Source organism: Balearica regulorum, chromosome 19 (assembly GCF_011004875.1).
Source record: "Balearica regulorum gibbericeps isolate bBalReg1 chromosome 19, bBalReg1.pri, whole genome shotgun sequence".
Classification (NCBI taxonomy): domain Eukaryota; kingdom Metazoa; phylum Chordata; class Aves; order Gruiformes; family Gruidae; genus Balearica; species Balearica regulorum.
The window spans coordinates 325,958-352,543 of NC_046202.1; the positions used below are offsets into that span (position 1 = coordinate 325,958).

The 26,586-nt window shown below is 43.7% G+C and overlaps 2 protein-coding genes across 4 annotated transcripts in view; one reads left to right on the plus strand and one right to left on the minus strand.

The window, feature by feature from the left end:
- MED31 (mediator complex subunit 31) overlaps positions 1-26,586 on the minus strand; it is a 277,258-nt gene that overhangs the window by 43,070 nt on the left and 207,602 nt on the right. The gene's annotated exons all lie outside the window — the stretch shown is intronic.
- XAF1 (XIAP associated factor 1) lies at positions 1,498-9,253 on the plus strand. 3 transcript variants are annotated; one of them, XM_075771354.1, is made up of 9 exons: positions 1,498-1,882; positions 2,070-2,270; positions 3,893-4,028; positions 5,023-5,079; positions 5,837-6,089; positions 6,942-7,009; positions 7,272-7,619; positions 8,113-8,182; positions 8,271-9,077. In XM_075771354.1, the coding sequence occupies exons 3-9, from the start codon at positions 3,996-3,998 to the stop codon at positions 8,336-8,338; spliced, it is 897 nt and encodes a 298-aa protein (XP_075627469.1). In that variant the 5' UTR covers positions 1,498-1,882; positions 2,070-2,270; positions 3,893-3,995; the 3' UTR covers positions 8,339-9,077. The 3 variants fall into 3 exon arrangements, with proteins under 3 accessions (XP_075627469.1, XP_075627468.1, XP_010310729.2); XM_075771353.1 differs by lacking the exon at positions 2,070-2,270 and having other exon boundaries at positions 1,500-1,882; XM_010312427.2 differs by lacking the exons at positions 2,070-2,270; positions 8,271-9,077 and adding an exon at positions 9,085-9,253 and having other exon boundaries at positions 1,504-1,882.

The following is a 26,586-nucleotide window of genomic DNA, read 5'->3' on the forward strand; positions in this document are numbered from 1 at the left end:
TCTGCAGAGCAGAAGAATTAATATTATTGTCCCCATTTTACAGACTAAGGTCAGTTCATATTTTCTGCATCTCCTGTATCTCATTGTTCAACTAGTTTGTTCCTAAAAATAAAGAACTCCCCACACCGGGCAGAGTCTACAACATCAGAGAAGAGCCGCTTGCGTCATACTGCTGTAAGTGATCAGTTATATTAGAAAGTACAAGAAATGCTAGGCCTTCCATCAGAAAATCCTGAAGATACTGGTTTTGTCATTGAAATGAAAACGTGAAGTTCTGTTTCATTCTCTCTCTAACTTATATTTCTTCTAAAATTCCCAATGTAAAAATGTAGAGCGGTACAACTCCCAGCTGAGGTCCAGCGACAGGCAGGACCTGCTGCACCTGAGGCCTCTAGTGCTGTTGTCAGTCCTAGCCATGACAAAATATCACCAGACAGAAAAGACAAAGCTGGTTAATGCAGGCTAGAGATTTCACCTTGCACATACTTAGATACCTTGAAGTGGTCTGATGGTCACTGGGGAAACGGAGGTGCCTGGGAGTTTGCTGGGGCAAGACTGGGCAGCCATGCTGTGGGGCTTGGTGTGATGAGCCTGGAGGACCAATGTTGGGTTTCTCCCCCATGGGGATAGTGGGCAAGTGTTCCCTCTCCATCAATTGGCTCTTTTTGTCTGAGTGGGACAGCATTGCCCCAGGGAGGCCAAGGTGGGTTTGTGAGGCTGGATACTGCTGTGACAACCACTCCAGAGGTGGAGGGGGCTGCGGTGTGCCCTTGCCCTCCCTGCTCACTGCAAGCCAGCCCTGCAGCCCGTCAGCCTGGGCAGGCTGAGAGAACAATGGCTGTGGTGACATCAGCTGGGCAAAGGCTGTGGCCGAGTGGGCACCAGATGTGGTGGGACGCAGGGCAGCTGCCAGCAGGGCCTGCTGCCTGCAGGCAGCCCTCCTGGGCTTGGACACAGCTGGAGGGTTTGTTTAAGGTGCTTCCTCTCCCTCTCTGCTGGCTAGTTATCAGTAAAATACAGTAAAAAAGGTGAGTTGACAGGCAGGGCTGCCATGCTCCCTGCAGGTTCCTCTGTGGACAGGTGCTGCTGCTACACCTGCACAACTCACAGCACAGGTGCTGGGCTGGAAGGGGCGTTGGGGCCAGGGGCTCCCCACAGACATCACCACTCCAGGCCTGGAGGGGAGATGGTGGCTGGAGGGCTCCGCACAGCCTTCTTGCGGAAGCAGGGATGAAGATGGTGTTCTGCTACCTCTCACGTCCCTGAGGTGCGGGCAGGTGGGCTGCCTGCCACAGCCTGCTGCCTCCCTCCTCAGGGAGCCACAGGCTCATGGCTCCTCTGCAGGCACCTGCAGTGATGGGAGAGTGCGGACATGGAAATCAGAATCACTGAAACAAAGAATAGTTTGGGTTGGAAGGGACCTTTAAAGGTCATCTAGTCCAATCCCCTGCAATGGGCAGGACATCTTTAACTAGATTAGGGTGTTGGGGGGTGGAGGTGGCCGAGCTGGCCAGCCCTGCTGCAGTGGGGCAGAGGAACACCTCTGCTCCCATAGGCAGCTCTGGGTGGCAGCTCTGCCTGTGGCATAAACCTGCTAATGTAAATTAAACTATCTGGGAGAGAAGGAAACTGACACCCCGTGGTTCCTCTAAGGACTAGAAACTAGTCTGTATGTGGAACTCGCACTAAAACCCAATACTTGTCTGGCAATGCTGCTGTTTCTCCTTTAAAGAATTTTTGGCTAAGCAGCTGTTTGGGGTGGAGTTACTGCAACAGAGGCTTTCAGTTTCAGGTTTTTTTCCTCTCTGCTCTAAGAAGAAAGGATATCCAGCAGAATAAAAAGAAAAATCATGACAGAAGAGAGCAGGTTCTGCAAAAATTGGTAAGAGATCTTTCTCCCTCTCCACCCCTACAAAGTGTGGGGGTTTCAAGAGTTTTCTAGGATTTTCCTTAATGTTATCTAGGTCTCCTGTAACGGGGAGAAGAGGAAGAACCACACAACAGGAGGGGTGTGCACTCACCATTGAGTAGTAAACTAAAATATTTTGTACGCATTTTCACATTTCCAGGATGCTGCTTTCTTGCTACTTTGCTGTGGAGAGGTTTCTTCCATAGCCCTCTCCTATGCTGCATGTTCTCTTTTTACATAACATCACCGTGGGTAATTTTGCAGTATCTGTCAGAGGAGTCAATGCATGGACTATGCCAAACCCAGCAGCTGCCTCAGTTTCCCCCCATGGCTGATGTTTCTTTCTGTTGCTATATTTGTGGTTAAGTGATAAAATCTTTTTTTTTCCTCAGGATAATTGGTCATCTCTCATAGCATAGAAGGCTGAAAGGGGCCATGAAGATAGTATAGCGTGGTGTATCTCAACTAGTAGCTAGGCCATTGGGCAAATTATATGAATGAAGACTGTGAAGCACTGCCATTAAAAAGAAAAAAAGAAAAAAAAAGAGTCAAACTTAGAAAGGTTAAACATGGGCTTAGCTTACTACCACAGTAAGGGCTTTGAAATGACAGGGATATACCTCACCTCCCATTGCCTGGTGGACTGATGAGCCTGAAGTGAGAGCAGTGAGGCAGGCATCCTGAGATGGGTCCCATGGGATCGCAGTTCCAGGCCCTGCTGGCAGTGGAAGTCAGAAAACCAGCTGGTGTGCACATCAATCATCCCGAAGCTGTTTCAAGGGGAGCAATGAAAGTTTTACATGGCTTAAGGTTTGCACCTGGAAGCTTCTTCAGAAGGTCTTACCCAAGCCCTGTTGAACTGTATCTCAATTCTTGTCACTAATGTTGTGAACACATCAATTATTAAAATCAAATAAGTGATTTCCCCAATAAACTTAAGTGGCTCATCCTGAACCCACTGTGCATGTGACATCTGTGTGTCTCAGCTAAGAGGTAGCCTTCATCTGAACAGAGCAGCTGCTTGGCTGAGCTACCTTAAATTGGTCTGCTGGGCACCAAAGAGCTGTATATTTTGTGATGCCTTAGATGGCACCCAGAAGAGGGGACTTTCTTTTCTTTCCACATCTGTAAACAATGTAAACAACAGCTGGAGCTTTTCCTGAAACAATTGTTGGACAAATACACCTGGAGCCTCCAGCTGCCCTGTCCCTTTCAGAAGTATTCCTGGTAATATGACAGAAGTATTCCTGGTAATATGACAGAACAGAATGAGTAACAGAATCCAGTCTCTAAATGCCTCTTTAAGATGAATCAAAAAGTTTTTGATTTCTAGTTTTTAGGGACAAACTAGTTGAATTGTAACCAGTTGTGCTGAGTCTGGCTGGGATGGAGCTAATTTTCTTCATAGCAGCCCATTTGGTGCTGTGTTTTGTATTTGTGGCTAAAACAGTGTGATAACACACCAGTGTTTTGGCTTTTGCTGAACAGTGCTTGCACAGCATCAAGGTTTTCTCTTTTTTCCCTGCTCTGCTCTCCCACAGCAAGTAGGCTGGGGGTGAGCAGGAGTTTGGGAGGGGACACAGCTGGGACAGCGGACCCAGACTGACCAAAGGGATATTCCATACTGTATAACCTCATGCTCAGGAATAAAAACTGCATTAGAGGAAAAGGAACAGGGTTGGGGTGGGTTTTTTTTGCTTCTAAGGTGGCTATTGTTCAAAGACTGGTTGGGCATAGGTATGCCTGTGGGGGAGTAGGTTGCGAGTGATGCTTCACTTGTTCTCCTCCCCCCTTTCCTTCAAGTATTAAACTGTGTTTATCTCGACCTACAAAATTTTTCATTTCCATTCTTCCTATTTCCCACCCCTGTCCCACTGTGTGTGTGGTGGGGTGGTAGTGAGTGGGTGCTTGGCTGCTGGCCAGGGTCAACCCACCACACCAATTCATTTACTCTTCTCTCTTTCCTGTTTATGTGCTCGGTAGTAAACGAGATGTGTCTGCTGCCAATTTCTCCCTCCATGAGGCCCACTGCTTGCGGTTTCTCACTCTCTGTCCAGAATGTGATGAACCAGTTGCCCAAAAGGATATGAAAGACCATCAAACAGAAGCACACAAGCAGGTGAGGAATGTTACACATTATTCAGGGTTTTCTTGCAAATAGCAAAAAGCTCTGCCAGCCCTGAAGTAGTATGTTCATGGTACTGTGCTCTATATTAACTAGATTTGAACTTCTGTAATTGTTTGACCAGAAAATCTGTAAGGGTCTGATATGACCCTTCAGGCCTGGTTACAGCACCTTTTGATCTTACTGCACAGCTTAAGAGAATAAAGCTTCCAGTGTGGTATCTCAGCTTCCCCAGTAATACAAATTACAGATCAGGTATGGATACATGCTCCTAGTGACTGTGAATTACCCAAAGCATACAAGTGAAATAATTTGCTTAGAGTAAGACAAACAGTACCTGATCTGACATAAACCTTGCTTGTACAAAGCTATAACATCAATGCACTTTTTAAACACAACTGGACTGGCAGAGTAAATTTATCAGCTCTTCATATAGCGAGGCAATAGCTTTTTTAGTATGGCATTAAGGACCCTGCAGCTAGAGGTACTATATTGAAGCATGAATACACAGGCATGACTTTTTATTCTGTCTTACTAGTTTTATTGTTTTAGCAATTCCATTGATTTCAGTTACTTAACACGAGTAGCTGTCACGGCAAGCCTATAGCAAACTAGCATACCTATGTTTTCCGAGAGGCTATTATAATTTAGACAAGCTGAATATCAGATGTATACTTTTAAGTTACACCTCAGGCAAAATTCTGAATCTCTATTTCACATCACGCTTTGCATTTCACATGGGCACCTTTGAGAACTGGATCCTCACACAGAATGACAGCTTCCAGCAGAATCATCAGATATCTGTTTTCCTCAAAATCTCATCAACACAGCTCAGGCCTGACAGAGAGACAGAAATTCACCAACAGCTTGTCGATGGTTGGGATGAAAATGACAGGAAGGTCACCTCAGCAGTTTGAAGTTGTATTGACATATGAAAGCACTGTGCTTTCCTATGCTCCCAATGAACTGCTATATGTTTTGCTTGCAGGTCAGATGTAATCTTTGTCACCAAAGCATGCAGCAATACCAACTGGAGCATCATGAGGTAAGTGTGGAGTGCAGTACTTTTTACTTTCTAGGCTGACCATTTTAACCAGCCACCAAGAGTCACACTAATGGGTTCAACAGCAAACACACGTAAATCCCTGACTTCTGTCTTGGACCATGAATAAACTTAAACCTCTCAGCAGTTGGGGTGTTTTGGCATACCTTTTCCCCTTGTCAATAAGTGTACCCCATGGTGGTTGCTCATCCAGTTGTGATGGGATAGTCTGTTCCCAGACATAATCTAGTACTTTCTCATCCTTGGCACCTCAAGTGGATGTTCTCCGAGGGTTTCTCAAAGACGTTTCCATCCTGCCCCCACACTCATATTACCTGCTTTTCCAAAGGAGCCGTTATACAAATCGAGAGTCAAGGAAACAGCTAAGGACATACATAAAAGAATTGGCAGAGGCTGGGAAGTGAGAGCAGCCTGTCCATGCTAGCTGTAGCCTAACCATTTCAAAGAACCAAAGCAGTGAAGACACAGCAGGCTTCCCCTGATGGTGGTAGCTGAAGTACTGGAATTTTCTAGGTGGGCTTGTGCTCTGTTGCTAACCTGTACTGACACAACATCTTCACTACTGATTCACATTTTGCCTTATATTGCTGAAACAATCCTAAATTAAAGATAACCTAGATAGGGTTGTGTAGATACCTCTGAAGGAGGGCATTCTTAAACAGTCACTCATTGCTCTCACCCAATGCTCTCTTTTAGTATTGATAGAAAATTTGCAATAATTTCCTCCATTCATGTGCAGACCAAGGAATGCCACAAACGAGCAACGAAATGCAAGATCTGTGAGCTTGAAATGCCCTTCAACAAGCTGGAGGAACACTGGAACACCTGTGCCAGCCGAACAGAGAGGTGTTGGGAGTGTAACAAATACATCATGTACAAAGACCAGAACAAACACAAAGATACTTGTCAGAACAGTGGTCTGTCCTGTCATAAGGATGTGAACTTTCAAACCAGCAAAGCATCTACTAATGCAACATTTATTTGCCCCACTGGTAAGCAAAATTCCTCATTGTCATGGACTGGGTCAACTCTGTTAAATCTCAATGAAAATTCTCCTGCCTTCTCTACAATCCTCAGTAATGCAGGCTGGAGGAGATTGTTGTTTAACCAACCACAGTGAAAGTGCCAAGTGTTGCTTTCTATTATGCTGGTTATTGTAAAGCCAGAGCGGTTCCACTGACTGATAGCTCATTGGCCATGTTATTTTATGCCTCTCATATCCTGGAAGTGAAATTCCTTCTGTCAGAAAATAAGTGGACCTTCCTCCTCGTTCTATTTGTCACATAGGAGAAAATATGATTTAGAATTTCCTTTTACTTCATATGTAAAGTTAGTGATGCATACCTTGATTTCTAGAAGTTGAGAGCAGCTTTATTAGGCCTAAGGTATTGGACAGAGTATGTCAAGAGAAAAAAATTCAAGAATCCTGTCAATGATTCCACAAAATAACAGCCATCAGTAGGTGCAGTGGTAGGCAAAATAGAGAGCAAAATCCTCTAACAACAGAATTACCTAGGCCAGGGTAGGAGTGAAGCATCTTGAGCCACATGGGGCTGGAGTGGAATTCCAAACATCCTGAAGTTCACGAGAAGGGATGGTGGATTGATTTTGAGTGGTGCCAAAAGCAAAATGTAATTCCTTCTTGGAATTACAAAGGAATTCCTTCAAAGGAATTACAAAAGGAATTCCTTCAAAGGAATTACAAAATCTAATTCCTTCTTGGCCACTGGAATCAGCATTCTGTGTTTCTCTAGAAACAGTGACCATAAGTGGATCTGAGCAGCCTGTCTAGATGACTAGTGTCAGTTTTGTGTTTCTCTCCATTTTTTTTTTTCCTTCTAAAGGTACTGGTGGCAACCTTTGTCAGAAGTGCAATAAGTTGTTCCCAGATGACCAGTACTCCCAACATCTGGTAAGCACATTTGAAACTGAACAAAAGAATGGTCTGTAATTAATTTCCAGCCAGGTTATTTCTCTGAAAAGCTATATATTAGGTAAGAAAGGGCAGTGTGTCTTGGCTCTTCAAACTATAGTTTCATGATACAAAAACATCACTGTTAGGTGGTGTCCACTGTTCCCCCCCCCATGACTCACGTCTGTCACAAATCACAACATACCACACAGTTGGGTGCTATGCCAATCTTCACCTCATTATGAATGTTGTCTTTTAACAGGATAAATGCAGCGCGGTCCATAAGCTGACAAAAGTTCTTGCTGGCCAGTCAACTTCAAAACTCAGCAGTGATCCACCACAGTCTTCTTCCTCCCTGGCTCCTTCCAGCTCCCAGAATGCAATGGCATGGAAAGATGTCCGACCCAAAGGGAAAGAAAGGGACCAGCCATTGACCTCCAAAACCTTGCTTAAACCCCCAAAGAACAAAAAGATTGCCTCTCCCTCTCTCACAAGAGGCGGACTTTCCACATCACCTCAAGCTCTGAAAGACACCCAGTCTTTTGACATGCTGGTAACCTGTGCCCATTGCAACATTATTCTGCCACTTCCAACCCTTCAGAAACATGAGGTGAGAAGTGACACATTGAACTTGGCCTCCTACATGTGAGGGGCCATACTTACAGAGCCACTACTTATCTCCACACTGCCTGGGGTCCCAATGCCTATTTCTGGATTCCATAGCTTCTTGAAATGCTAGGTACACTCTCTCTGTAAAGCATGAAATTTGTTAATTCCATTGTTTATTTATGCTCACATCTATACAAACAAGATCCATTGCCTACAGTCTGCTTGAGTTTTAGGAAAATAATAACCATGACTCAAGCCATTAATTTTAAGCCGAAATCCTGGAAGGTCTTCAGCAACTGTCCTTATTTGCTGAAGGCTGATATATTGTTCCTCCTAAGCAAATAGTATGATTATATTTCAGCTGCATCAGAGATGGAGCTCTAGATAATTTTCCATCCTAACAAAGGGGCCCAGTTGCCTCCCTTCTGAATATGATTGCATGTTGAATATAATGTTAAATTCTCCTCTGATATGACTGTTACTTATTTTTCTAGATCAAATGTCATCGTTTGAGATCTCTGAAAAATGCTAGGATGAAACAAAAATCAAGCCGTGGAGAAAAAGGTACTGCAGAATTTCAGAAATTTAGAATAGAATTCACATTCAGGATTGTTCGACATTGAGTTAATAGGAACAATGGGATGTTTTGCAGAGAAAGTGCATCTAGAAAAGCTAATACTCAGAATATCACAAAGCTCTTTAGATTCCAACACACAGTGAGTTCCCATGAGGCTGCATTAAGCTAGCATTAGCTTGACTCGGAGTAACACGTATTGTGCCTCTCAAATTACGCTACGGTGAACAGTGCAGTACCTTCCCTACTGTAAGCAGAGATCAGCACAAAAGATTTCACAGAACAGATGTTCTGTCCCAGGTCTGTCTGCTGCAAAACTCAACGGAGATTTAAAAAATAGTTTTGTAAGACAAGAAATAAAATTATTTTTTCTACATAGTAAAAATTGCATATTCAGTAGAAGCATTGATATAATTATGCCAGACAATACCTCCAATTCAGCTTGCACTGATCCATAGGCAATGTCTCTTTCCTCACCCTGTCCCAGACAGGCTGTGAATCTTAACACTTCTCTCTTTGCTAACATCCCCTTCTGCTTTTCAGATCCTAAGCAGTATCGTTTCTTCTCAGTTCAGTTAATTAAGTGAAACTGAAAGCAGTTGTTCTCAATCTGTCCTTTTTCTACTTGATTCAGTAAATGAGGTATTACTTCTCCCTGTAAAACTTACTTCTCCTTGTAAATTAAAGAGAGAAAGTAGCAAAGTGAGAAATAGGGGGGTTGTCTAGTTTAGAATTAAAGGACTCTAGACTTGAAATAAAAGTACATGGTGATTACACTGATTATTTGACTTGAATTGTGTTTTTTTATATTGTTCAACTGAGTGATCACATAGGAAGGCTGTAACACTGAAACTTTAAAAACACTCGTAACCAGGCTTTGTTTGTTTTACAGAAGACTCATGCTACAGCACTCACGATTAAATCTGGAAATAGAGGCACATCCTCCGTTTGAAGCTTCAACTCCGTTTTAGCAAAAGGCACTGAAAGTGCAATAGCTTTATTGACAAATAAAACTGACTTGCTACTCTGTATCAAGAACAAAGAGTGACTGAGATTTTTATTCCTTATCAAGAGAGGCATTTAAAAGGTTTCACCAGAAAACTGTAAAAGTGATGGGAGCTCAACAACTGTTGTCATTTCAAATATTTCTGTGTAAGCTTGCCTTAGAAATATACTTTTTCCACCTGCTTCAGCAAGGCGAGCAGCTTATTTAAATATGTTTGTTCGGGGGAAAGAAGGAAATAAGGAATTCAGAATACCTTGTCATGTTGAGTGCCACCAATTCCCTTTGTCCTCACTGAGAGCTGAGACCTTAGTGTTTTTTAGGGCATGGCCCAATGAAATGAAAAACATTAAATCTTGCTCTCCTTCACTTCAGTGAACCACTGAACCTATGGCTAGCATGAACAGCTTAGTCTCGGGAGACTGCGGACATATCCAAGGATAACAGACGGTGTTCATCTTCTGATACACAAATGGAACTGACAGAGCCCAATGGTGGAAGAGTTAAACATGAAGAGTGAGTGGATGTTTTATGCTAATGTTTGTGAACATTTGTGAAGCAGTCTTTGATGCTTGGCATAGAATCATAGAATGGTTTGGGTTGGAAGAGACCTTAAAGATCATCTAGTTCTCTAAAGGAATGGGTTTTTCAGTTGTCAATAAGCATTAGCAAGTCATTACTGCATTTACTGTGGACTTTGTTTTCACAATACCCTCGTGAACACTAACATTTCCTTCCCATTATATCAGAAATAGAGAATCATAGAATGGTTTGGGTTGGAAGGGATCTCGAAGATCATCTAGTTCCAACCCCTCCTGCCATGGCAGGGACACCCTCCACTAGACCAGGTTGTCCAAAGCCCCATCCAACCTGGCCTTGAACACTTCCGGGGATCCAGGGGCATCCACAGCATCTCTGGGCAACCCATTCCAGTGCCTCACAACCCTCACAGGAAGAATTTCTTCCTCGTATCTCATCTAAATCTCCCCTCCTTCAGCTTAGGGCCATTCCCCTTGTCCTGTCAGTCCATGCCCTTGCAAACAGTCACCCTCCAGGTTTCCTGTGGCCCCGTTAGGTGCTGGAAGGCGGCTATGAGGTCTCCCCAGAGCATTCTTTTCTCCAGGCTGAACAACCCCAACTCTCTGAGCCTGTCTTCACAGGAGAGGTGCTCCAGCCCTCTGATCATCTTTGTGGCTTCCTCTGGACTTGCTCCAACAGCTCCACATCCTTGTTGTCCTGGGGACCCCAGAGCTGGACACAGTACTGCAGGTGGGGTCTCACCAGAGTGGAGTAAAGGGGCAGAATCACCTCACTCGACCCATGTCTTACATCAATAAACACTAAAAGATGTTAACAGAACAGTTTTACTACAAGGTGCCATTTTCACCTCATCCACCTTTAGCAGTATTCTGTCTGATGACTGGAACTAATATGCATATGCTGACCTGGTGTATAATTTGAGTAACATCTTACTTCTCAGATGCAAACTGGTTGATGTCCGCATCATTTATGCACAAGCAAACATGGGATGTGAAGTCAGGCTGACTTCATAAACTCTCTCAGTAATTCATCAAGGGCCCGGGCTCATTTATGCATATCATAGGCATATCTATATGGGCAGGTCTGAGCTGAAATGCACCAATGGTCATTCCAAGGGTAGACACTTCCAGCCTTGTAAACACTGGGCTGGGGCCAGCAGTGTGAGTGGGACAGCGGCTGGTCATGTGCTCTGACAAGTGTTAGCAGCTTCTGAGGCTCCCTTAACCTTTGCAGCATAGAGACTGTTTGTGACAATCAACAGCTTTTCCGACATGCAATCAGACCTGATTAATCTGAATCTGGAACTCTGCTACTCAAAGGCCAAGAGTGCGTAACTTCATTCCCCGCCTGTCCCAGAAGTTTTGCAGCTCAGTGTCTAATGAATTGCATTTGAAAGCTTGCAGGAGTATTCTGACCACATTTAAGAAGGGATTTTCAAATGCAAGCTAAGGCGGTGCTCTCACTGAGGTTTGTTTTAAGCTTTTAGAAAATTGTTCTGAACTTCTGGTAAGCAGGTCTAACGTTGACCATGGTGCTATTAAACAGAATTTTCTGTATTTGGGGACAGAGGAAAGGGTTGTGAAAGCATGTCCGTTAAAACCGTATCACTCTATGCATAAATTTATCCTCTTTTATTCTGCTCTCATTAGACTTTCATACAGTCTAGTATTCTTATTATGCCTTGATACACACCACAGCAATGGGCCTGATGGATCTCCACACAAACATAAGCTCTTTCACTGTCTTGTGTATTTTGGGGTCTGTACAGGTTCCAGCAAAGCTGGACTTACCAGGCCTCCCAGGAACTCTTGCTTTATTGGTCCTCGAAGTCTGTTTGAAGAGGGCTGGTAAACATAATATGGTCTGAAGAGAGTCCACAGTAAATGAGTATAACAAATTTGGAGACAAACTGGGCAGGCAGCTCATGCTCTACAGTCTAACACAGAAAGACATGAAAACATTTTCATCCCTTTTGAAAAGGAACTTGGAAAGCTTTGCTGCCCAAATGCAAAGGAAGATGCTTTGCACCTAGAAACAGCCCAGTTTACCAGACAAGACGACATGTGGGCAGGAACAGGCAGGTAAGGGGATGGTGCTCACACCAGCCCTGTTATCACAGGACACCTGCAGACTCACACCACGCTCTGACATGGGTTAGCCTTACAGCCCAGGACAGCCATGGGGTCACATCTTCACTGCGAGACAGGAACCAAAGTGGCTCTGGCTGAAAAGTGTCACAAAACTTACACTGGAGCACAAGGCCAGCTTTATCCTTACAATCTTTTTTTTTTTTTTTTTTTTTTTTTTTTCCGGGGGTGGGGGGCGGGAGGAGAAGGCCGAGTTTATTGAAGAAGTTATTATTTCCTCTCTAAAAAGCACAGCAGGGCTTATTTCGGAAATCTATGCTGCAGTGTCATCGTGCGGCTGTTGGCGGTACTGGCAGGAGCTAAACGGCGCCATGGCTGGAGCGCTGGGGCCGGCAGGGAGCGGGAGAACCGTCCGTCCTGCCCCCAGCCCCTCCGTCCTGCCCCCAGCCCCTCCGTCCACCCCCAGCCCCTCCGTCCTGCCCCCAGGCTGCACAGCCGCACCGCGTGGTTGCTCCATCGCTCCCGGGCTACACAGGCTTTGGCACTGTTACCATTCAGTAATTAGTAACTTCAGGCTCCCAGCTAGGTTAAACACAACAGCATCTGGATAAAGAGACCAGTAAGCCAAGTGTCCAAAGACTGGAGCACTCCTGAAGCCTTCCTGCAGCATCCTTTGGTGCCCTGCGTGCAGATGTGAGAGCTGGCTGCTAGGAATTTGTCTCAGCGAGAGCCATTTGTGAGCATCCAGAAAATATGAGCCAAAGGAAAATACCTCTCTGAAGGATCTTCAAAATACCTGAAAACAATCTGACTCTTTCCTTCTTGCAAGGTGAGGAAATGGCTGTTAGAGGTACATCAAATGTTACCCTGGTCCTGGAGGTGCTGTGCTTACCCTGTCCAGCAAAGCGACCCCTGTTCCCAAGCTCTGTGAGCTCCCAGGGGAGAAAACAAGGCTATTCACTTTTTCAGAATGATGTCTTTAAAATGCTGAGCTCTACAAGAAGGGTAAAGGACCTGTTCATTTGCAGAGACAAAGGCTGTATGAAAGCAGCAGTGGCCTACACTTGCTGCAGATCTGAGGTCTGAGGGTCCATAAGGGATACGGATAGGGTAGCACAAAGTTAAGAGTGAGAAGCAAGCTTCCTTTCTCTTTTGCTCTCGTTGGTTTCAAAATTCCCCAGATCTGTAGTCCGGTTTGGTGTGAAAGTGGAAATGGCTTTGGTCACTAGATGGCAATAAAGAATCAATGTGCTTTTACCTGTTCAACAGGGAAAGTTTGTAAGAGCTTTGCCTAGATTTGCCCTGGGAGAAAGAACTGGAAGATAGTAGAGAAACCATGGAAATAAGTGTGCAATCATTCTGCTTGGTAATGAGAATTTGTTTTGTTAGGTTGTATTCGATGGGTTGTATCTACCAAGCAGAAAATGAATATCAGATTAAAAGTATAATTTTGAGTAAGAAAAGGAAGCTCAGCCTCACCAGGACAGGTACTCAGAGAATATGGCATCATACTCCTGAAACGCTGCTCATGTTTCAAATACACTGGGATTTCAGTGTTTTACCCTGAAGCTTAAGACTCATTTTTATTCTTTATCAGTGGCAGGAGGCAATGCGTGTCTGTATGATCCTCCTTCCATGGTAAAAACTCACCTACATGCCTCTCCATACTTTTTTTCTTTAACCAGTCTTTTGTCGTAGTGAAAACTTTAGTACAAACCTATGATACCAGAGTGGAACACACCTTGTATTTGTCCATGCTCGTGACTTCTCCTCCCTACACTGTGTGCTGTGTGTATCTGTTTTGCTTGGAGGTTAATCTCGTTTGAAGGCAGGAGTTTTGTCTGTACAAAAAATTGCAAAGCCAGCTGGCATATCCTACTCCCATATAGTAGTGTGATTTGAAAGCAGTGTTATGGGAAGCAGAAGGAACTAAATGAAGAAATTAAAAAGACAATATACCCTACAGTGAGCTGATGGGGAGAGAAGCTGAATGACCTATTTTTGGATTTGCCCACTGCTGCTTCTTAGTGGTTCTGTTGCAAAGGACAATGCGGGATCTCAGTACTTATTGCTGTCTTCTATGGGATGTGGATTTTCAGTAATCCAGAGGGTAAAAGTTGTCTCGTGAGAGCCAACACAAGGCCCCCATATCACTTCAGCATGTTTAAAGAAAAAATAAGCAGCATGTTTTTTACAAACCATACTCAACTATGTAACTTGCATAGTACCTCATGATTGACAGCTCTTCATTTGCTGGTGAAGGGCTTTCTGGGTTGGGATAAAACTTGGCAGAAACTTGAGCCCAACTACTTTTTTGATTATTTAGAAAAAAACCCATAAAAACTAAACAAACTACTAGATAGATGACCGGGACTGGTCATTTCTCTATGGTATATGAACATTTTTTCCCAGCAATTCAAAAAGAAATGCAGTTAAAGTGCAAGTAAACAGTGGGGGAGATTGAGTGTTAAAAGTAAATGAATTGGGTGACTGCCAGTAATTTCAGAGCTGTGTGTTTCTTTGATTTCAGAAAGGCATGTTTCCCACAGCGCACAGGCCTAGATGCTGTCTTTGCCTGGACGTGTGCAGAAGCGGTGCAGCTACTTAGATCAGTTCTTATTAACAGCTGTCAAAACCAATCGTGTTCCCTGGAAGACAGAAGAATACATTAAAAGGATAGCAGCCTTATATATAGCTGTGCATCCTTATGTGTCACGCCGTTTCGTTCTTGAAGCGTTGCTGGCAGACTCCTCCTTGGATTTAATGCAAACTCTTTAATACAGGCCCCTTACGATGTGCTGGTCGGGAGCAGGTTGATAAACATGCCAGTCAGGCCAACAGTTTGGTTTTAAAACAAAAATTCAATAACATTTTCTTGGCTTTGTAAAAATGTGGCATTTCATTTCTACTCCGTGAAGTATAATGATGACGGTTGTGACTGATGATTGCTTGACAAGCCCATGGAGATAGTTATTGGAAAAATATTCCAGCTGGCTGTTGGGAAGTTGCACGTGTACGCATCAGTGCAAGAGAGGCATATGGAGGTCTGTGGTGAATTCTTCAGTGGCTGATCAGACTAAAGATATGCTCAGCCCTTCTAAGAGTTACCCTGAGACCAAGCCTCAGTGCACCTTGGGTGGGTCGTGATAGTGCCTGGGTCCTGTGAAGACAGTAATCGCTGGCTGGATTACTCCAGCGAGTGGGACTGGGCACTCTGTCCTGCAGCTGAGTGCGAGCAGTGCTGTGGTGGTACCTGCTGTGTAAGTGTTCATGTCTGTGGGGAAAGAGAGAATCAGGCAACCCTGTCTGAATCAGAGGATGTGGCTGGCTCCAAAAAAGGCTGTTCAGTGTGTTTGATTCTCCTGCAGTGCACATGCTGTTATCTAGGGAAAAATGGGGAAAGAAATTCATCAGTGCTTGCAAATCAGTAGACCGCAGTGAGATTAATCTCCCGGAGCTGCAGATGCCTACAGAGGAGATTGCTGCAGTTCTGACACTACCTCAGGTCTTTCAGACCCAACAAGGGCCCTGGGATGTGGTTCCTTTGGCCCATTTTAGACGTTTACTTCAGGATGAGGCAGACTGTGTCCTGGAAGTGCCTGGTTTTCTCTGTTGACTGCAAAGTGTGTCTCAGTAACAAGCTCAGATGTAGACCTCTGCACATCTGATGAATCACACAAAAAATAGTACAAACATTTGAAAGAAGGGAACTGTTCATCTTAGTCATTTCCTAAGGCCAGTCCTTTCCACGTCAAGGCAGGTGCCTTCTTAGGTAAAGCAAAGGAGAGATAAATGAGAGTTATCAATTAATGTGTCAGTAATTATGCTTGTGTGAAGTCTTTATGACCAGAGTAGGTTTGATGGGTGCTTTTCAAATCATAGTCACCTGCAAAATATTATACAAAGTGCATGGTACAGTGTACTTCCTCCACTGCAATTGGCAGAGGCTGTGCAGCCAAGTAGCATGGCTTTGCTGTTTCTACTTTACTTCAGCCTCATTCAGTTATGTGCTTAATCAAAAAATTAATGGCAAATTTAGGATATTGGTCTGTGAGGTGCTGTGCACACAGCTAATGGGTTGTGCATTTTGTCAAGCTTTCTGCATTCATTATTTGCTCGTGGTGGGTCTGACTGAGCAAGGGAATCCCTTCACTCAGTTCAGGAGCATTGGTTTATGCTCACAGATGCTTGCAAACTAAGGACAAACGTCAGAAGGGGAATAACCACCATAAATATTCTATGTGGGCATCATAGCAGAAGCAGGTCTTTAGAAAGGACTTAAATACAGTTGGAGCAGAGATTTTATAGAGAAGTTGTGGGAGGGGGAAGTTAAATCATGTCTGAAGTGTCACACTGAAATGAATATGCCAGAATCTGGAGAGGGTCTCATTTTCGTAAATATTTCTTACAGAGAGTATGGACGGTCAGAGAACCTTTATAATTTCTTTTTCTTTTTTTTTTCCTCTTAATGGAAAACATATAAATAATTTTCATTTTGGGGACCCTTGAAGCAGGCAGTGGCCACAGGTGGCATGCTGATGTAGCAGTGCAGGGCAGAGAAGGCTGGAGACTCCTCACAGGTGGCTCTGATGGACACAGGTGTGTTTGAGGTGACAGCACCCACTGACACTCAACACCAGTGGCGCTTTTGGAGCAGAGGTGCTAGTCTTTTCAAGATGTCAAAGCAGCTCACTATCTGGTCACAGTCTTTGTGTCATTTTGCATGGCTACAACACATGGCTATGAGTGGCTACAACACAATGCTACAAGTCATTTTAATCACTGCAGTTGGCTGAATTGACCATTTGCTTCGTGAAGGGGGTCCACTGAGGTGGCTGAGGAGGTCCTCGCAGGGAGATGGTCCTTGTCCTTCCTAGTGGCACAAGAACCACACGAGGGAAAAGCGTGAACATCAGGTCATTAAAGACATGTCATAGCAAGCATGCACAAGGGACCTGAGCTCAGGAAGCAAGGGCAACAGCATTAAGTTATGCCTCATTTTCAAAAGCTTCTCTCTGTAAACTGTGCAAGTTCTCCATACGTAGGCTGAGTGTGTCTACATGTGTGTAATATTTACAGATGCTTGAAAACGTATATACACATCTTGTCACCCATGTATAAAATGTATAAATATAGGTGCAAAAATAAATATAAAAGATTATGTTTTACCTATCTTTACAGTTTTCCTTTAACTGAGAAGGATTTAAGACAAGAGCCTCTTTCAAACGTGTCTCAATTTCTGAACTCTCTTCATGTTACTTGTATTTTTCTCATTGTCAAAATTTTAATTACCTCATTGTTTAGAAACATAGGTATCTCTTTTCATTCTGACACCAGTTTGCCCTCGGGCTGCTAATGCCATAGGAGCCTAGGGGACCAGGTGGTATGTATCTTACACACCTGGTTTCTGGGGACTGCTGGTGCGGGTGTGAATTTTGTGGCTGGGATTCTCGTGCAACATGGGGCAGCAATTGATGGTGACCAGACTGCATGGAGAGATGCTGCTGCTTAGTATTTAGTATTTTTGAAAAATGGAATCAATATGATTAGGAAAGCTTTAATATACTGATAAAGACCAAGCTGAAATACAAGAAATAGTGGAAGTTTAACTGTGTGTTGTTAAACAAATGGCAGCATTCTCATTCTTCCTGTGGAATTTCACAAACTCCAGTGTCAGGGGAGTAGTGTAAGAGGTATCAACCCCATGCTATTTGCTGGCAGGCATAGGGTTACAGCAGTTTTGCAGGGGTTTTTGCAGGTGTGCTGTGGAGGCTGGTTCTGGCTGGGCTCAGCCATGGCCAGGGTGTTTCCTGCAGAGATTATGGGATGTATAAAAGGATGAGAGGGCAGGGGGTGCTCCTTTGGCACTGCTGGAGAGAAGGTGCTTGTTGAGCCAGTATGATCTATCCTCAGGAGAGGGGTTCTGGCATTGCTAGTGGAGAGCAGGCTGGAAGCTTTCAGACTAAAGTGTTAGAGGAAAATGAAAAGCAGTCTTAGGGGCTAGATGACCTCTACTATCTCCCTGTCTCAGCTTCTCTTTCTATGATCTGTGCTATCAGAGATTTATTACCATGGGTGTGTGAGCTGAAAAGTCATAGATTCAGCTTGTTGAAAGATCCCTGAAGCTAGAGACAGCAGCAGATAGTTCGACCGCTGGTGTCTGCGGTTGCACCTCCTCTTAACCTGAGGGCAATTCTGGGTGCCTGTATGCTGTGCATCCAGAACTGTGGTGTGGTGACAGGTTTGTGTGTGAGGAATGTGTGGAAATGAGGTTATAACAATGGCAGTAAAGTACTGCAATTTGCATCAATTCAATCAAGTCTACTAGCAAGTAATGATGGGGGAGGGCAGGAGGAAATAGAAGCTGCTGAGAGGCTAGGCTGGGTCCTGTAGTTAGCATGAGCAGCCGGATTCATCTTTCACTACTTTCATGCCTGTACCATAAAAATGAGTAGACCAAGGTAGGTAGGGATCTCCCTGCAGTGATGGCAAGCCTTTCAGATGCAGCAGAGCAGAAGGAAATTCATCTGTGGGCTGTGGAAATCAGTATCCTGCAACTGCATAAAATCCCAATGAGCCATGTGTCTGAGCTGATGACCCGACATGCAAGCAATGGCAAGATTTGCACCAGCAGGTACTGTGTGGGAATCTTTCTGCTCTTCTCTATTCTTTCAACAGAAAAATGTCACTCTCTTTCTGTGAAATGGATGCTGCTACTCCCACAGGCCTGCACAATATAACAAAAACTGGTTTCCCATGACTGGAGGCACTGCGAGGAAATGAGATTTTATGCTTTCTGTTATATTCAGAGATCACAGAGGGGGAGGATGGGGTTTTAACATCATAAACTGCTGTATCAAATTTTGACTGGGGCACAGTTCCCTCTAGACATTTCCTCAGAGGAGAAAGGTGGTGAATGGATTTGTTTCCAGTAGTCCGTTTGCTGTGCCAAAAATAACTTTTTCTAGCAAATGCAACAAAAGTTTCGTATCTGTTCTTGATTCTTAGAGTTTGTTCTGCCTTTACTGGCTGGAAGTTACTTATCCCTAAGGCTTGAACTTCTTGAAAGTTGATGGTTGTTGCAATAGGTCAGATTACCCCATAGGGAATTCTCCACAGAAGTAACCTGGCTGTTGTGCAAAGCTTGGAGTGTAGTGCCAGCACTCAACATATTAAAGATGCTTTTCAGGAATAGGGAATATACTTTTTATAAAGACTTGCAAATGTCATGGTGTGGGTGTTAGAGGAAACGCTGAGTAGAGGTGAAGGTGAGGAGTGCAAATTGATCTTTTAAAAATAACTTGTAATGGTTAGTAAGAATGGCTGCTACGCAGATCAGTCCTGAGCTAGTTCTCATCTCCGGCTGCTCCGCAGAGGTAGTTGCAGCTGCATAGAGATTGTCGTGAAGGAACACTGAAATAAACTCTTGTCTTTCTTCTGTTCCTTCTTTTTTTTTTAAAAAAAGCTTTACAAAAAGGGGTCTCTGGGTAATGCAGCACCTGTTTATTAATCACCAGGGATGGCCTTGCTCCCTGATGGGGTCATCTCAGCAGAGTGCCCCGAATGCCGAGACCACATGGATGCTCCCTTACGGGTGGTGTGTCCGTGCCCCGGCGTGGTCACAGCCTGGCACCCTGCCGTGTGGCCTCTTGGGGCTGACTTCCCCTGGCCTCAGGGGCACTGCTGGAGAGGCAGCAAGCTGGTTTACAGAGCTGGTTGTGGCTGGCGCTGCGGCAGCTGCGGTGCTGAGCATCCCGTGTGCGTGGGGCGTGGCAGGAGCAGTGCAGGTGCACGGAGCCCAGATTAACCTGTGCTGCTGCTTGGCAGCACGAACTGCAAGTACCGCACAAACACCCACAGGGTTTCTCTGTGATGCAAGTAAACTGGTTATACTCAATAACTATCGTTAGCTTGGAGAACCTTAGCAGTCTTTTTCTTTCCCTCTAATTACGGAGCTCTTCAAGGTGAGCTTGGAAGGAAAACCCCTTACTCAAATTAGAGGCTACAGCTCAATCGAATGTTTTATTTTTGTGCAGAAAGCTTGAATTTCCAACCAACACTAAAAAAAGATTGGGAGGGGTTTTTTAGTTGACAATAAAGCTTGTTTTGCCAGTTTGAGAATTACTTCAGTGAGTAATAGAAAATTGCCATGAAAAACAGGTCTCTGTGCACAATGTCTATTTAGGTGAAAATTCAGTTTTCCAGCTGGGCCATCTTGCAAGCACATTTTTCTGATTTGGGAAAGCAGCTTCTGTCATTAAGTGCTGACACCAGGCACTGAAAACATGTGTTTTCTGTGCTTGTAAAAGTGCCCTTTGTTGGTCTGTAACACTGAGCTGTGCTGTTTTGGAGGCATGGAGAAAATTACACGAAGACTTGAGTGGGATTTGCTTGTAAGACCTGTTACAGAAAAGGTTTTCAACATTTGCATGAATTCAAGCTGTGTGCTGCTTAAGTTTTCTCTGATGCCATTTTTTAATAGAGAGCCTATTATGTCTTTTTGTGACCTGTTAATTTGGTTGAAAAGCTGTTTTTAAGTAGAGGGTAGGCTATTTTCTCCCAATGCTACTTTAAATAATTCTGTGATGTTTTTAAAAAAAAAAAAAAAAAAAAAAAAAAAAAAGCGCCCTAAGATGGGGGCCAAGAGGAATCATAGTAGTTGCTTATCCCTGAAATTGCTCATGATGCTAGCACGTTCTTATGTGCCTGGGTTTTGTGCAGGAAGCCTTGTTGTGGGTGGAGGGGGAGGGTAATGTAAATGAGAAGGAAATCGGTGGGGTAGACTTGGTAGTGCTCTGTAAAACACCAATCTCTAGTTCTAAGGAAGAAAACATTCAGTATGTCTGTTGTACAGAAGCCTTATGGGTGGAGGAGTAGACTTTAAATGGTCACTTCCAAAGCTGTGAAAGTTTTTTCCCCACCTTTGTCCTCCGGTTCTCTGAAATCCTCAAGACTCAGAGAAGAGTTGGTTTTAATGTGTCTCACAGCACGAGCAGCAACCAGATGAATGGTGTCCTGCCTTGGTGTGCCATCCTCAGATACCAGTGTGATACCACTCGTTCTGGGGAGTGATGGCGGTGTTTTTCAGAGACCAAGAAGTTTTATTTCTAGGGAGCATAAGAACTTTCTGTGACGAAGATAGATGCTGTTTACAGTGAGACTTTCTGAATGATGGTGAAGGACTTTACGCAGGTTATATTCCCTGCAGGGCAGAAATGGGGTGATTTTGCTGGTATGCCTCAGACTAGAGGTTTGGGAGAAAGATGAGACGATGCCAGTGACATCCATGTCACAGTGCCTGCTGAGCCCCCTGTGCTCAGGCTGAGCTGCCTCCCCTTGCGCAAGGCAGGAGAGCAGGGACCTGGTTTCACTGTGGTGTGAAACCAGTGAGGGTGGTGGGGATGGGTGGTGGGACCCTCCTGCACCCACACTGGCAAAAGCTGGTGTATTTCTGTCTGCTCTTCCGTGTTTTGGTGAAAGGCTCAGCTGCTCCATGTGAGGAGGGAGTAACTGGCTGAGAGCATGAACCTGCGGTGATGCTGGCTCTGTGCTGAGCTGCAATCCTCAGATGGGGTTTTTATATACAACTTTCAGTGCTACTTTAGGCATCAAAGCAAGCAAGTTTTCAAACTGGATCACTAAGACAGCAACAAGATAATATCAAGGGAGAATCATTTAATCTCAGTTTTTTCAGACAGGCTAGCTGCAAATCAAAGGGCAAAAAATCATTCTCTTTAAGAAGTATTTTCCCAAACTTCATTGAGGAAGGGTGTGTAGAATATTTTTCCAAAATCTGTTGCAGAAGACACTTTAAGTACCAATTAGACTTCGTTAAATGACCTTCTCAATCACTGATGCATAGTGAAAATATAAAATATATATAAGTGTATGTTCTGAGCTATCAAAACCTGTAGGCATGTATTTCCAGTCTGGAGAGGGCAATGAAATGTGACAAAATAGGATTTTAAACAGAGTTGCCTACACATTTTTCTCTTGCAATACCAAGCAGATAAATGTAAACACACATCATAACACATAAAAATGAATCCCATATTGAATATTTCGTTGGAGAAGCAATAAACTGCACTAAAAATTGATGAATGGCAAATATATTTTTATTTAAGCATTTATTTTTATGGCATTAACAAATAGAAAAATATATGGAACTATGCTAATAACTTTGTAGAGACATTAAAATAAATTGAATAATATCAAGTTGCTCATCCTTCATGGAGATTTTGTGCTTCAGTATTGTGGACATTATTAAAGCACATATAACATGGCTGGTAGAAACACTGGAAATAGATTTAATTCTTCAAAAGCCTGAGCTTTCACTGTATTTCCCTACTGAGAGCTTGAACTTTTAAAATGTTGGAATAAATCTGCTTCATGTTGCTTTTATGACACACCTTCGTGCATGCATATTTTATTATAAGATGTGTAATTGGATCTTCTTTATATATTTGTCTTCAAGGGTTTAAATAAAAAGTCGAGGAAATAGTGTAAACTGAGAAGTAGAACCTTGTATTAAATAAACTTTACCAAAGGATGGTTGTCTACAGTAGGAGTTGAAACTGTTTCTTAAGGACTACTACTAGTTTAAAAAATGGGGCTCTTGTCCCATTGCTGCTTGAATTTTTGGAAGCCACTATGGTGTCTGTGGGGCCACTGAGCTGCCTCTGCTGGGCAGTGACCCCGATGGGCTTGTTCTTCCCTGCCACTGGCAGGGCTCCTGCTTGGGAAGTACCAGCACAGCTGGGAGAACAGCTGTATGCCAGCAGTGCTGCGGCAGGGAGAACGCCAGGAGTCCCCCCAAACACAGTGATGAACAGTGGGTGCATGGACGGATGTTTCCTTCCTTTTGTCTGATGAGTTCTTGCTGTGCTGTGGCCGCTTTTCAGAGCACCTATTTATCATCTTTCAGTATCAAGCTCCCTAGCTGGAAATAAGATGGATGAGATAGCTTGCTGGTTTATTTGCTTTTAATATTCCAGTTGCAATTAGTTCCAGTGACTTTATTTACATTTGTAGTTTATATTTTGATGGGGGGTGGGGGGAAATCTCTTCCTCTTTTTTATGAAGGACCGTATGCAGGAATGAGGCAGATGGAAGAGGCCATCTCTCTTGCTTTTCTTCCATTAATTATCATTTACAATGTAAGGATAACTAGTTCATCCTCTTACACTTTTGGTGGGGATTATTTCACAGCTCTCCTGCTTCCAGTTGTAATAGAGGTATAAAATGCTAGCACTTCCTAATTAGTTAACTTGTGAAAAGAAACTTCGCGCCCATTTCTATTTTTTTTTCTTAGATGAATCTTGCTGCTTAGTCTCTCTGTGAAATAATCTATTTGATTTAATATTAGCCTCACATCACTGGATTGCACATAATTTCTTAACACGCTGTGGTGATCTGCAGAGCGATGTTTGCCCAAGCTGGACTGTGGATTCTGAGCGTCCCAGCCAGGAAGAAGTAAATGAGTCCTAACCTGGGAGACACCACAGAAACCTTGTCGTAGAGGAAGCTATCGAGGCATCAACATTTATAAAACATCTAGAGAGGTGGAAACAGTCCCAGAGCTTTGTCCAGGAGTTCAAAAGAATCATTTGTTGCAGAATTATGATTTTCCTAAGAAAGAAAGGACGGATGACTATTGTATTCATATAGAGCTATGTGCAGATTAGATTAACAAAAATACTTCAGGTAAGTTCCTAGAAATGACAGATTTGATACTAGGGGATGGCAATGAATTTTATTTTATAAATTTTGCATATTTGTCCGTAAAGGTCAGTTGATCTGGCATATATTTTATATTTTTATTCTTTTTTCAAAATATTTTTATTTATATTTGTTTTATTCACTTCTAAAAATAAATGGTGCCCAAACCTAACAAAGAAAGGCGGAGGGAAGTCAGGAGGAGAAACAACGCAGTGGAAAAAGTCACCTGCTCAGTGACAGAGCTGAAAAGAACCTGGTTCTCCTGGGCTGCGGGCTGTGTGTCTGCTTTCAGGGAAGATGTTTCTGCAGGTCTTTTCAGTCAAAAATCCTTCAGAGGAGGCAGGATCTTCATCTGCCTGCTTTTACATTTGCTTCCAGCGGATGGACAGGACACTCATGTTTGTGTTATTTGGATGATCAAAGTGAAGGCATCAAGGTGCTGCTCAGCTCTCGGGGTGGAGACATCCCTGCAGGGTTCCATTTGTGAGAGATGACCGAGTTCTGAGGACGTATTTTGGAAGCGCTATCCCGTGTGGCGCTGGATCTGACCAGGGACAGTCTGGAACGGTCAGCGTGCGGGTGCGTGGGCAGCAATGGGCTGCCCATCACTTGGGCACAGGGGATGGACACCCAAGGGCAGGGGAGTCAGGCCAGGCGCACGTGCTGTTTAGCTTGCACGAGGGACTGTACAAAAAGGCTTCGGTCCAAACGCGCTCCTGCACCGTGGCCAAATGCTGCCTGAGCTGCCTCTGGCTCCTGGGGCCAACCACCGTGTGGCCTTGCAGAAGTCCTCTAAATTGGCAGAGGCTTCTCACCTTCCTGTAAGTTTGCTTTTTCATTGCTAATAATTCCTGGGCTTTATCTTCTGCTTGATGCTCAAGCTGTATTTCTCTTTACATCACCATAATTAATTTATAAGCTCAGAAGTGACAGATAATGTTTATTATGGAGATGACTTCCTCGAACAAGTTCCCTGAAATAACCTCCAAGGATTTGTAAGGAACCTTGCATTTGGTGATTAATTATGCAAACCTACTTTTAACATATCTTTAGGTAATCATAACAAAAGAAGACAGTTGTCTTTGTTAATTATAATGAAAATTTATTTATGAATATTGTAATTATGCACATTACTGTGTCTGCTGTCACTCATGGCTGGGGTACCTCTAGGCAGTATTATTTTCCTCCCATTGTCATTGTAACAAAGGGCTAATGAAAAGGGCTGAAGTTAGAGGTGCTGTAGTTTAATTTCAGAAAACATTATTTACTTGTTCAGATCAGAATTGGAAGCTCAGCGCAGCAGTGCCTGGGGATGTGGGCGAACTGCCCCACAGTCTGCAGAAATGGTGCTTGGGGGGCTGAGCGCAGGTGTATGAGCAGGAGGAGCCCAATGTCCACCTGTGCCAGGCTTTTGCAGAGAAAGGGTCTGCACTCTGGGTTAGTCCCCGCCGGTGGCAGGAGTGCGGTCACGCCGCCCATGGGGCCACTGATGCTGCTTTGACATTTTCTGTCTCCTGGGTTAAAGCAACACACCATTTTGGTGTGCAGATAAAGCAGAACTTTTTTGTGACCACTTAAAATTGCTTTTTAAGTGTTTGAGAGCACTTCCATTTATCTTTGAGATAAAGTTGTATCTACCCATATCAACTAAGATTTTACCCACTAAGTTTTACTGAAGTGTGTTCACAGGTCAGGTTTTCTTTAAAGTGGTGAAGTCACAAATCTGAAGGTCCCCTGGCCAGTTCTTGAGAGCTGGACAAGTGTGACAATTAATTATGGACTCGGATTCAGCTTTCTGGCACTTAACGTGGCCAAGTGCCTTGTCCCTCTGCAAAAGCAGATGATCCATCAGAATAGGCCAGTTCAGCCTTTGGCCCTCATTTCTTCTCCAGCACACAGCTGATAAAGGAAATTGCCATTAAATTAATTGAAGTTTAAAAGTTCACTTTGTAGTTACCCTTTATAGCACAGAGAATGTCTTTGAATTTCCATAGCTTGACACTCACCAGAGGTCAATAATGTATCATTAAATACTTTGTATGTGTAGCTACTACACAATTTCTGCCCTATCTAGTACTGGAAATGTTAAATGGTTTTGATGCCTGATTATAGGCATGCCTAAAGATCCAAGCTCCACCTTTAGCCTGTACTTCCAAGACTCAATTTTCAAAGACGCTCTTGTGTCAGCTTGATTGAACACTTTGGTGAAATAATCTCAACACCCTGCCTGCTTCCCCCCTTTTACTTCTTACCAACATTATCTCTATGTGTATAAATGGTGTAACTGGCTCCTTGAAGCACGTGTCTCTGTTCTACTGGAAGCCTGATTGAAGATGGTGAATTTTGTTTCTTTTTGTTATTTGTATGAGTATTATGCCTTCCCCCAGCTATGCTGATGGTCCCATCATGTTCAGGAGTGTGTAAACACAGGAGGAAGGCAATGTGCTGAAGAGCTTATCCAAGTACATAAGGCAGGAAAAAGGTGGGAAGAGGGAATCTTCTTTCTACCTCTTGTAGAGACCCAAAGCTGACACACGCCAATCTCACGTGCATTTTCCGTGGTCAGTTGGAGAACCCAGCAGATCCAGGCTTTTGGCTCATCTCCTTTATGCCAAAGCCAGAAAATGGGATGAAAACATACTTAAAGTATGACCTTACTCAGAGCATTTTACAGGAACTAGGTTCTCATGCTTTTTGATGAAAACTCTGGCAGTGGGTTTTGAGTGTTTTTACATCTTGTGCTGCAAGATGAGGCCATAACAGCATTTTTTTCTTTTTTTGGGGTGGGTGGGTGGAATCTGTTCTCTGCCATTTCCTAAAATCCAGAATGAAACTGGTGAACAGTAGCCATGACTGAGTTCCAAATTTGAAACCTGGAGGATGGAGAAAAGGCCTAAATCTCCATAAGAGTGCTTCGAAGTTTTGTTTTTAAGTCTACCCCCATTCCCCATTATTTAAAACTGTAGCGACAGAGACACCTACAGAGAGAGAAGGTCCTTGATTTCAGAACCTGACCTAAATGACTGATTTCTGCAAGCAAACCTGC